This window comes from Arvicanthis niloticus, chromosome 1 (genome assembly GCF_011762505.2).
Source record: "Arvicanthis niloticus isolate mArvNil1 chromosome 1, mArvNil1.pat.X, whole genome shotgun sequence".
In the NCBI taxonomy this organism is placed as follows: domain Eukaryota; kingdom Metazoa; phylum Chordata; class Mammalia; order Rodentia; family Muridae; genus Arvicanthis; species Arvicanthis niloticus.
The window spans coordinates 97,559,358-97,571,874 of record NC_047658.1 but is presented as its reverse complement, the minus strand read 5'-3'; the positions used below and the strand labels follow the sequence as shown (position 1 = coordinate 97,571,874).

Genomic DNA, 12,517 nt, shown 5'->3' with positions numbered 1-12,517 from the left:
GGTAAAGGCACTTGCCACCAAGCCCCATGAGTGAGGTTTTTTGGTTGGTTGTTTGGTTGGTTTTTTCGAGACAGGGTTTCTCTGTGTAAGCCTGGCTGTCCTGGAACTCACTCTGTAGACCAGGCTGGCCTCGAACTCAGAAATCCACCTGCCTCTGCCTTCCAAATGAGTGAGTTTGATCGCCTAGAACCACATGGTCAGAGAGAACCAGCTCCCACAAATTGTTCCCTGACCTTCCCGAGTATACCATGGCATGTATACTCCAATAAATAAAAGCAATTATAAATTAAATCCTGTGAACAATGACTTCAGAAACCACCACCTATATAATTAGTATTAAGATGGTCACATGTACCTGCTCCTTCTGAGAATCCTGTCTTGAGTGTGCATGTTCTCTCTCATGAACATCTTTCTTCTCTAACACAAGTGCTTACATCTAGTTTATTAGTCTTTAAAGTGATTTATCTTTATTTATGTGTACATGTATGTGTATATGCATGTGAATGCGTGTATCTACAGAATCTGGAGTGCTGGCTCCCTTGGGGCTGGAGTTACTGGCAGTTGTGAGCCACCTGGTGTAGATGCTGGGACCTGAACTCTGTTCCTTTGCAAGAGCAGTAAGCAATCTTAACTGCTGAGCCATCTCTCCAGCCCCCTGAATCTATTTTAAAATCTTTTTCTTATTACACTCTAATTTTGCCTCATATTGAATCCTGAACTTTTTTTCTGTGGCATAGTCAAAACTCCTGGCTCCACCTGAGGGGAGCTTTCTCCAAGGTTACCCCTGGGGCTATGGCCCCACTTCCTTCACAGCAGCCTCATAGCTCAGCTATTCTATAAAGGTTTGTGACAAGATCAGCTGCATGTCACAGTTCTTGATTGTTGGTACATAAGGAGAGAAATGCTCCAGGATGTGATGGGCCCAGAACTAGTCCAGATGCCGACATCTGTGCCATCTGTGCCAGCTGTGCCAGGTAGACATGGGGAGCAGGCAGGAGTGTTACCTGGATTAAGCTAGCTTCACTCTGAAGGGCAGGACTGACCTCCCTCAGGAACCCAAGTCCAGCCAGGGCTGGACACTTACTGAGTTTGGACTACGCAGGGCCAAGTTATAACAGCAACACCATGTGGCAATCAGGAAGCAAGGCAGTTGGACAAGCTCCTCTGAAGGTGAGGAACCTACCCTAGGGGACATGTAAGCCCCTAGTTCTCCTATAATTCAAGGAGGGAGATGGTTCTTAAGGCAAAACAAGGTCTTTCTTCCACTAATGCAGACGTGTAATGCTCCAAGTCTGGTCGGTGTTTGTGGTTTGGATACAAGCCTGGGTAGAGAGATAGTCCTTGGTAAGATTACTTTGTACCTTTCTCCCTGCACATTTTCTCTCCAGATTTGTTGAGAACTGGCTCTAGAGCCCCCTAAATCAACGGGTGTTCGAGCCCCCCATGACACAGATCTCCCAAATACTTTAAATCATCTTAATTCCTTTTTAAATCTGTCCAGTTGTGGGTTTTGGAAAGAATGCCTGGCTGTAGCTGGCATAGAACAATCAGTCGTAACCCATACCAGTATCTAACTCGTGGTAATCCTTCTGCCTCTGCTCTAAGTGCTGAGCTAGCAGGCATTCACTCCATTGTGCCTGGCTAGACTACCTATATCTAACAAGATGAAAATAGATGTCACACTATATTGTTCAAGAATAATTTTTTTGAGTCCATATATGATCATTACAGATGCATTTTCCCCTGTCCACAGTGGGATGGGACCACAGATGCAGAGCCTCAAAGGATAAGGATAAAGGAGACAACCATTCCCCCCCCACACACACACCTCAGCTACCAGGCCTTTCTGCACTTCCCGGCTCTGGAGCTTTTGCAAGTAGAAAACAGTCTGATGTTCATGGCTATTCCTAGCCCCTGTAAAAGCCTGAATCATTTCAGAGTAGATGCTGATGGTCCCATTGGGCCACAGGAGAAGGCAAATGAATTTGAAAATGAAAGAGCAGAGAAAAGTCCTGGAGTAGGGGTGGGGTAGGGTGGGTGGAGGTATGTGTTAGGGGAATATGGTTAGGACCCCCTCCCCTGGCTTCCTGACTGTATTCTTGAGCTCAGAGGTGGGTAAGCATTGAGGAACAGCCCCAAGGGAATGGCCATGTGGCAAAGGTTACAGGGAGGCAGCATGGGCATGTGGTCCGTGAATAGTGTGGCTGGACCAATGGATCTCTTGGTGGTGGTAAAGGAGAGGGGAGGTCAGACGACAGCCTCAGTACACCAGGCTTTAGAGAAGGGGTGTCAAGACTGGAATGGTGGTGCATATCCCAGCACTCAGGAGGCAGAGGGAGGTGAATCTCTGTCCGTTGCAGGCCAGCTTGTGTCTAGGACTACCAAGTCTATGTAGTAAGAGACTTTATCTCAAAATAAAATAAAATAAAATAAAATAAAATAAAATATGTATTTTAAAAAATAGAACAGGACAGCAGTTGTGGGAATTCCCACCATCCTGGCAGGGTTAAAGATCCAGAATCAGAGCTGAAATGGTTCAAAGAAAGCAGAATTTTATTTTGTATCCATATATCCGTAGCTCATTTGGCATGGTGTCTGGCACCCATCTGCAAGTGAGTGTTAGATGCTATTGTTACCCTTCTGAGTGATGATGCCAGGCTGGTGTGACTCACACAGGAGGCTTACCATATCTTGCTTCCTACAAACATCCTGACTGCATGGTGGATGCGGTAAGTGCCTGGAGGGCAGGGGAGGGGAGCTTTGGAGTGAATTTGGCCCTACACTGGCTCAGGCACTCATTTACCGAGGACCGCCCTGTTTTCAGCTGTGAACAGGATTTTGAATTTTCCTAGATGCTGTCTCTTTCATGCTCAGTTCACACGCTCATGAGAGACAGTTCTTCAAGAGAAAACAAGAATTGACTAAAGCTGAGGGACAACCAACTGAAGACCTTTGAGCTGTTGTTACTCATCAATCCATCTGTGACACAAGCTGGGGACAAGTCCTCTGGTCTCCTAAGAGACCCCAAGACTCCCTGAGGATCAGGCGGGAAGAGCGAGGCCTTTAGTCTCAGCCAACAGTGTGTTCTCTCATGTGGGATTCCAGAAATAATAATTCTACTAGTCTCACGGCATTGAAGCCAACCTAGAAGTCTGGTTAGATCTGGATACTAAAAGCTTTGTCCTGTTACTTAGACAAACATAAACTGGCTGATAGGGATCTAGGGAGGCAAGGCGGCTCCCATTGTGGAGACCACAAAGGTCATAGGTACAATTCAAAGTTTCACTCCTGTGCCTGGCCTAGAGCTGCATGCCCTAATCCCAGCTCTCCAGAAGCAAAGGCAGGTGATTTTTTTTTTATTTTCATGCCAGCCTGGTCTACAGATAGAATTCCAGGCCAACCAAGGCAACATAGTGAGACCCTGTCTCAAAATCAAACAATCACTGTTGTGACCCAGCTGTGCCCCACTTATTTCCCTAAGAAACTTAATGTCCATGCCAAGAAGACAAGAATCTCTTCTGGACAGCCCTACCCAAACTGCCCAGAAGACACTCACCATCTCCACATGGCAATTCCAGCCATTAGGGGCCGCTTACATATCCAAAGCAAACAGTGTCACGTTTTAGATGTAGACTTGAAAATTCTGTGATCCAGTTTCACTGCCTGTGACGGGGACTGATCACTCAACTTTGCAGTTTTGATCCAAAGAGCTCCTATTTGTTCCTTCAAGGCCTGTGATTACAGACTCCTGAGAGCTGCTCAAGAGAGTTAAGCTACTTGGATCTAAGGCCTTTTCAGAACTTGAATCCTCAAGTGGTCCCTAATTGGCTCTACTATGCTTGGCCTGTGTCCCTGCTGGGACCAAGTACTCACATCTACTAACTCTCAGCTTGTGAACACCTCTAAGTCGTGGTCACAGAACACTGGGTAGGGCATGGTTTAGTAGGGAACCAGAAGCAAACCAGGTCTGGTCCTGGGTCATGATGAGGGCCCACTGATCAATGGGCTGTACCTGGAGTGGCCACACGCCATGGCCACAGTGTGGCTATGTTGGCTTCTGGAATTCATCTACCATCCCTACTTACTGGGTGGCTTGAGGAAGGGCCTCCTGGGTCTGATAGTCTGTGGTCTAGTGCTTCTACCCTGGAATGCAGCCTGCACATAACCACATATTAAGCCCCTCGGAAGCCTCATTCTTTCTGAGTTTTAGTTCTGATTATAAAGCTGAACTACTTGGAACATTGCTGGAATGGAAATGTATGGTTACTAATTTCATCTTTGGGCAGAAAAACTATGAATTTTTCCAACCCTGCAGGCTTGAGCCAATCACAGAGAGTTCTGTGAATCATTGAGAGCTCACCCTTAGGACTTCTGGATGGACATAAGCTGAATTTCCCAACACAAATGCTTTAAAACAAGTGCTTGAGCAAGCAGTGTGTGGACCATGCTGCAGGCTGCATTCACCCTGCTCCAGAGATGGCTCCCTCCCTACCTTCCAGCATGGGATCCAGGCGAGTCTCCTTGCTTCTTCTGTAGCGATTGATTGTTCCCAGGTGGATGCAGTGATCTTGGATTCTGAACTGAAGAAGTCCTCTGAACCAGAAAAAAAGAGAGAGAGATTGGGAAGAAAAGCAAAAATCTAAAAAAACCACAGCAATATTTTTTACTAGGCCACTGGCCAAAGACATGCATGATATAGCCTGTGGTCTGCAGCAGCTCTCATACGAGGCAGGGAAATGAGCGAGGCTCTGAGGATATGTGGAAAGCCAAGCAGAGGTGGCACCATTCTCTTCGAACACACAGTTCCAGTCAAGCAGGATGACTGTTTCAGTATGAAACCAAGAGTGGGGTCTGGAGAGATGGCTCAGTGGTTAGGAGCACTGGCGGCTCTTCCAGTTTAATTCTGGCAGATCCAGGTTTAATTCCCATCACCCACATGGTAGCTCATAACCATCTATGACTTCAATATCCTCTTCTGACTTTCATGGGCACTAGGCATGTATGTAATACACATACATATGTGTGGACATGGAAGGAAGGGAAGGGAAGGGAAGGGAAGGGAAGGGAAGGGAAGGGAAGGGAAGGGACTAAGCCTTGATAATACCTAGCAATCAAACTCTAAAGGGTTTCTGGAGAAAGAGGATAGACTTTATTTGTTAATTTATTTTTATCTACTTATCTTAAAAAAGCAAACCAGTGCTGGGGTTGAGCCCAGGACCTTGTATTTGTTAGGCACATACATGTGTCTAGTGACACATCTATGTTCCCAACCACTCTTGGCTTTTAAAACCAAACTGCAAAAGCACCATGCTCAGAACTTAAGAAAGGGGGCAGAACAATAAGATTTTTATCCCGTCAAACACTCAATTTCAGGGATGCCTGCTGAGGTGCACCTCAGAAATCAGGAGAGGGGAAGGGGCTCCTGGAAACCCCAAGCCACATTTCCAATGGTAATCACTGTGTTTTTTCTTTCTGGACCTTGTACCCCCATCTCTCCACTAAACAACATTTGGGAATGGTCTGCCTTTGTTTAAATGTCCCACCTATTCCCTCAGTCCCTCAGGATCTCAAATGCCCCTAGCTCCACCCACTGCAGTGGGAGCAGACACAGGTGTGGTCAGGTTCTTTCACAGAACTCCTTGAAGAAACAGAGATGGTGGTGGGTGGGCTTCTGAGCCCTTTGACTTTGGTCATGGTGGAAAAGGTACCCCTGTAAGCAAGGGAAAGAAGACTGTGTAGCACCAAGCTAGAAAAAAAATGAATCAGGATCTCTTGATTCATTTTTTTTTCTTTTTTAAAGATTTATTTATTTATTTATTTATTTATTTATATGTATATGAGCACAATGTAACTGTCTTCAGACACAACAGAAGAGGACACTGGATCCCATTACAGATGGTTGTGAGACAACATGTGTTGCTGGGAATTGAACTCAGGACCTCTGGAAGAGCAGTCAGTGCTCTTAACCTCTGAGTCATCCCTCCCTCCCCGTCCCCTAATCCATTCTAAATCGGCCTGCCTTCCTAGAGGTGATAGGAAAGGGCATTGAACTATTTACCTTTTTAATACAAGTTAGACATTTGTTACTTGCAACCAAAAGATTTCCGTGCACTTGGTCATCCTGGAAGGAAGCAAAGCCGTCTGTGGTCAAATGAGTCTAAAGTGCTGTAATTCACAGCCTCCCTTCAGAAATCCACAGGGCATGTGAACATCTTAAAGATTCTAAGGGGTCCCACAGGAACTAACTTACTGAATTTTATTTCTTAGTTACCTAATTATTTTAAGACAGTCTTATTATGTAACCCAGTCGGGCCTAAGATTTGTGGGTTTTCTGTCTATTTTCTTGGCTTTACAATTACAGATATGGGCCACCATGGCCAAGTTCATTTCTTGAACTTGAACTCAGAGCACTCAACAGTCTCTTGAACACCTGTGTTTGTGATCTCCCCGGTAATGTCCCATCAAGCTGGGGACACATCTATTGCTTGCTCAGTCTAGAGGAGGATCCAAATCCTCAGAATCCTCAGAATAAGAATCCCTTTGGTAGCTCTGGCTTTATGACTGGGAGGGTGGCATTCGTCAGGGTCAAAGGCATGGTTTGAGAGCTGGCTATGTCTCTTTGGGGTGTTCTTGCCATCACAAGGGAGTGGTGGGAATGGCACTAGAATCTGCCACTAGAAGAGATCCTGCAGTCCCTGAAGCTGACTGCTGATCATCTTTCCCCTCACATGGCCCAGAGAGAGACCTCCTCTGTCCCTCCACTTCACTGGGGTAACCCGAGACACAGAAATCCTCTCATGAGCCAACCAATTCGCCACCACAGACCTTACTCAGCAGAACATTCGATGAGTGTCTTCTCTCACTGACAGACTGGGAAAGAATTATTTCCACTGGCTGTTGATTGATCCAGCCACCCAAGAAACATTTATCTAAAGCCTGCTGTGGACCAGTAAGCGAGCTGGGAAACATCTTTCTCCTCTGAGGTGCTCACTGATTAGGATGACACACACAGGTACTGTGGTTGGAGGCTATCAGTGTGAGAGACACCGAGGAATGGCTCCCACCGTCGGAATGGCACACAGCCTTCTTGTGTGCACATTCTCATATGGATATGCACATGTATGTGTAAGCCCCTCCCCAGGGGGTTACAAAAACCCTCCCAGCAGGGGATTTTGAAAGTTAGTTTTGGAGTTTCTGAAGGACAGGTCTTCTGAACCTGATGCTCTTCTTGAGATCTTTGGTCTCCTGTTACACAGCTACAGCTTTTTCCTGGCTTTGCCTGCTTCCTCGACTGCTACATTTCTCCCAGTGGTTATCTGGGTTTATTCAATTGTATCCAAAGATAAACCATAAAGGATGCCTCGGTAGCCAAGAGCCTGAATGGTCTGGCCTGTACATGAACACTGCAGTGGAAATCTCCCTTCACCTTAGCTGACAGGAGGATGGTGAGCTTGAAGCTACAGAGCAAGGACCTTTTTCAAAAGCAAACAACTATGGGAGAGAGGAGCAACAAACACTCACTAACAGAAGTGCCGGCTGGCATCTTTTCTTGAAATCACAATGATTGGCTTCTCAGCAAATCACCACACTTACAGGAAGATGCTGACTATATCCTTGCTTTAGAGCCAGGGCTTCACAGGTTCAATAACTGAGACCACAGAGCAAGAATCTGAATACACCTGCTACTGTCTGTTCCCAGAGCTGGGACAGGCCATTTCTTGTCCTGGCCACCTCAACAAAGAAATGTAAAAGGAGGCATAGAGGACCAAGCACTGAGCAGATCCTGGGTGGCAGCTCTGCCCCCAATCTCACAGAACCCAGAGGAAGCAGGGCTCCCAGGAGCTCTAACCTGAGCAGTATCTTAGGTAAGCAGACAGCAATGCCCGCCCTGAACAGGGAATAATTGGGACCCACTAGGACCCAGGAAGTCACTCCTGGCCAGGAGCACTGGTTCTTTTCTGTCTGCACCTGAGCACTGAGCAGATTCTGGGCCCCAGTGGTAACACCCACCCCACACAATTCTGATACAACCAAGATAATAGGAAAGACAGGCTCCAGTCAGAGACAGAGCAGGTAACAATAAGGAGATCCAGATAGTGAAAGGCAAGCACAAGAACATAAGCATCAGCAACCCAGGGTACTTGGCATCATTAGAACCTAGTTCTCCCACACAAGAAAGTCCTGAATTCCCCATATCACAGAAAAGCAAGATTCAGATTTAAAATCACATCTAATGATGATGATAGAGGACTTTAAGAAAAACATAACACTCTCAAATGAATTTGAGGAGAACACAATTAAACAGGTAGAAGCCCTTTAAGAGGAAACATAAAAATCCCTTAAAGAATTACAAGAGAACACAACCAAACAGGTGAAGGAATTGAACAAAACCATCCAGGATATAAAAATGGAAGTAGAAACAATAAAGAAATCACAAAGGGAGACTACCCTCAAGATAGAAAACCTAGGAAAGAAATCAGGAGTGACAGATACAAGCATCACTAACAGAATACAAGAGATAGAAGAATCTCAGGTGCAGAAGATACCATAGAAAATATTGACACAACTGTCAAAGAAAACGCAAAACGCAAAAAGTTCTTAACACAAAATATCCAGGAAATCCAGGACACAATGAGAAGACCAAACCTAAGGATAATAGGTATAGATGAGAGTGAAGATTCCCAACTTAAAGGGCCAATAAATATCTTCAACAAAATTATAGAAGAAAATTTCTCTAATCTAAAGAACGAGATGCCCATAAACATACAAGAAGTCTATAGAACATCAAAGAGACTAGACCAGAAAAGAAATACCTCCTGTCACATAATCAAAACACCAAGTGCACAAAACAAAGAAAGAATTTAAATGCAGTAAGAGAAAAAGGCCAAGTAACATATAAAGGCAGACCTATCAAAATTACACCAGACTTCTCACCAGATACTATAAAAGCTAGAAGATGCTGGACAGATGTCATACAGACCCTAAGAGAACACAAATGCCAGCCCAGGCTACTATACCCAGCAAAACTCTCAACTACCATAGATGGAGAAAACAAGATATTCCACGACAAAACCAAATTTACACAATATCTTTCCACAAACCCAGCATTACAAAGGATAATATCGGGAAAACTCCAATACAAGGAGGGAAATTATACCCTAGAAAGAGCAAGAAAGTAATCCTCTTCCAACAAATCCAAAAGAACTTAGCCACACAAAGATAATTCCACCTCTAATAACAAAAATAACAGGAAGGAACAATCACTGTTCCTTAATATCTCTTAACATCAATGGACTCAATTCCCCAATTAAAAGACATAGGCTAATTGACTGGATATGTAAACAGGACCCAGCATTTTGCTGCATACAGGAAACCCACCTCAGTGACAAAGACAGACTCTACCTTAGAGTAAAAGGCTGGAAAACAATTTTTTCAAGCAAATGGTCCTAAGAAACAAGCTGGAGTAGTCATTCTAAAATCTCCAGCCCAAGAACACAAAGGGAGGGACTTATGGCTCCACCTGTATAGATAGTTGAGGGTGGCCTTGCCAGGCAACAGTGGAAGTGGACGGCCTTGGTACCTGAGAGCTTCGATTCCCTAGTGTTGGGGAATTTCAAGAGCAGGGAGGCAAGAATGGGAAGATGGTTGGAGTACACCCTCATAGTAATTGGAGGAGGGGGGATAGGGTAAGGGGTGGGGTATCAGATGAAGTGGAGGGCCTTGGTGCCTGAAAGTTTGGATTCCCTAGTGTTGGGGAATTCCAGAGCAGGGAGGTGGAAATGATAGGATGATGGGAGCACACCTTCATAGAGACTCCCAGAATTATATGGATTAGACATGACAGAGGCAGGCCGCCAGAAGACTAGATTCCAGAATTCAAACAAAAAATTATCTTGCTACTAAAATTTGTTTTGAGAATTGTATATTGCAGAATTATAGCCTTGGTGTATCTACTCATTAAGCAAGCTGAGCAGAACCGCTCGAACCTCTGATGTTCTGGAATTTCAACTGGATGCAGTGAAGACACAGCACCAGAGGCTTATCAATTCACTCTTCCCCCTCCCCCTCTTGTAATATCTCAAGGCCCATAATCAGCTTGAAGAAGTTAATGAAGAGTCAGCGCCCCTATTCCCTGAGCTTGGGGACTGAGGTGGTTAATATTGGGCTGCCTTTCTTAGGGAAAAGTAGTGGTTTTGTTGGAACAGGGGGCATTAGCTAGGATTTATTGCATAGCCATAACCTATTGGTAGAAATATGTATAATTGTTATTAAGATGAAGTTATAATTTCTTAACTGGTACAAAATTTACTTTGATTTCAAATTTAAGGTTTTCATTAGTGCAAGCTTCTTATTGATATAAAAGTGAGATGAATATTGTTACTCTCATAGGCATTGTGCCTGTATAACCATTTAGGAATACAAGGCTTAGTCCCAGTCCTTTAATTTTTTCACTGATTTGAGATGGTTATCCTGTGAGTTAAGGGCCTATAGCAAATTCATGGCTTTGAGTTTATTGTTAGGGTGTTTTCTATATTTTCTTTAGAAATAGCTGAGAGGAGTTAACAGACAACAGTCTCGATTACCTTACATGGATATTTGGCTTTCAAAACATCAGAAGTCCACAGAATTGACGTTATAAACATTTCTGTATTAATGTTCATTTTGATTAGAGACCTGTCTGCTCCTGACAGCTTTCTGTCTTGGATTCTAAGAAGAAATTGAGCATCTTTGGAGTTATTCCAGTTGTGGTAAGACAGCCACTAGGCAAGAATTGCCTCTTTCCATCTACAGACAAATTACTGTCCAGAAAAGGATACACTTGCGGAATAGTCGACTAATTATATCTACCAACACAGAGTAATCAGCCCTTAATAATTCTGCATCACTAGGTCTGTCAGATGATCCTGGGCCAGAAGGCTGAAGATTGGCTGCTCCAATGTTTTGTAGTATAGGGACTGTCGAGGTGTTCAGCGGTCTCTACAAATTGGCTATGTTTTTAGGAGCTATGCTTTGTGCTTCCCATAATTTCAGTTAACTCAGTCATTCTGGATTTCTGACAGGGTTGAAAACTTATAGTCTCATAGCCATCCTGGCTATTTACTTTGAGAGAAAAGATTTGAGAGGATGGTTTTCAGCTGACATTCATTCTAAAGCCAAGAAAAAAAACCAGGTTCAGAACTAAGTCTTTTAGTTAGGAGGGATGACAGAGGTTCTGTTTAGTCAACAAAATGGTGGACTGGGTATTGGGTCTATCCTGCACCTTACTAACACAAATTAGTTATGCTCTAATTGTATTTTGAGAGAAAAGTTTTATTTTAACAGGAAGGGTAATATGTAGGAGGAGCTAAGGTGGGAGGAGTACGGAGAGGAAGAAGAGGAGTAAGAAGAGGAAGAGGAAAAGGAGAGGAGGAGCTAGGTGATGGGGGGGGCGGACATGGAGTCGAATATTCACATGTCTCCTCCAGTCAAAGATAGTTGATATATCTAGGTTGGGTATTGGGTTACACTTCTGATGGAAATTGAACATTACCAAACTTATTATACCTTTGTTTAACATTAACAAAATTGTATAAAAGCAAAAAGGAGAAGGGGGCATGGGATAGGTGTTTTCTAGGGAGGGGAAATGGGGAAAGGGGATGACATCTGAAATGTAAATAAAATATCCAATAAAAAATAAATTTAAAAATTAAAAAAATCAATATTTAGGAAGAAAAAAAAAGGAGGCAGAGAAAGCTGCCACTGGGTGCCCACTATAGGGGAGGCCACTGCTGCAGCACTGGGGATTGACAATTCCCCACCCTGCCTGCAGGGCTCAGCCTCCATCTAGGGAGCACCCATCTGTAGGGCAGCAGCAGGATGCACCTTTGGATCTGCTGAGTTTCGAACTCTGTAGTCTTCAGAGGAAGGCTCCCCATTCATGTTTAACCTCTACCCTGGCATGCATGGTTTTGTATGATCACTCAAGAATCCCAGTATGAAAGGAGTGACATTTTTATAAAAGGGTCTTGAATGTTTTAAGATTTATTTCGATTACTCATAATTGTGTATGGGGGGGGGTCTGTATGTGTCCATGTGCAGGCATATGGGTGCCCAGGGAGGTATCTTTTCTTCCTGGAGTTGGATTTACAGGCAGTTGTGAGCTGCCCAATGTGGTTGTTGGGGACTAAACTCAGGCCCTTTGAGAAAGCACGCCTAACTGCCAAACCATCTATCTAGTGCCAGGGTCTTGAATTTTTAAAATCACTACCCAGTTCTTGCTTGCGTAGGCAAGTGTCATCCTCTGACACCCGCAGTCAGCTCCCTTCTCATCACTACAGTATCTGTGCTGAATAATCCTGTACATAATCGGCATGTAAATCCCCTACCCTATGTCACTTGATCAAGATTTCTTTCAAGTAACTCTGGAAATGTGTCAATTCATAGCAGCTCAAGCAGACACAACTGATAGAAGGAGAGGAGGCAGGTCAAAGATCTCTGTTGTAGCTAAAAAGGCAAAGGGAATGGAACAAGGCCTCAG

The 12,517-nt window shown here is 44.3% G+C and overlaps 1 protein-coding gene across 13 annotated transcripts in view; it reads right to left on the bottom strand.

Annotated features, from left to right (window-relative positions):
- Tacc2 (transforming acidic coiled-coil containing protein 2) overlaps positions 1 to 12,517 on the bottom strand; it is a 214,624-nt gene that overhangs the window by 159,400 nt on the left and 42,707 nt on the right. For all 13 annotated transcript variants that reach the window (XM_076911611.1, XM_076911624.1, XM_076911669.1 and 10 more), the window contains one exon: positions 4,493 to 4,593. In XM_076911611.1, coding sequence (XP_076767726.1) covers positions 4,493 to 4,593 — 101 coding nt within the window. The remainder of the gene's footprint in view (positions 1 to 4,492; positions 4,594 to 12,517) is intronic.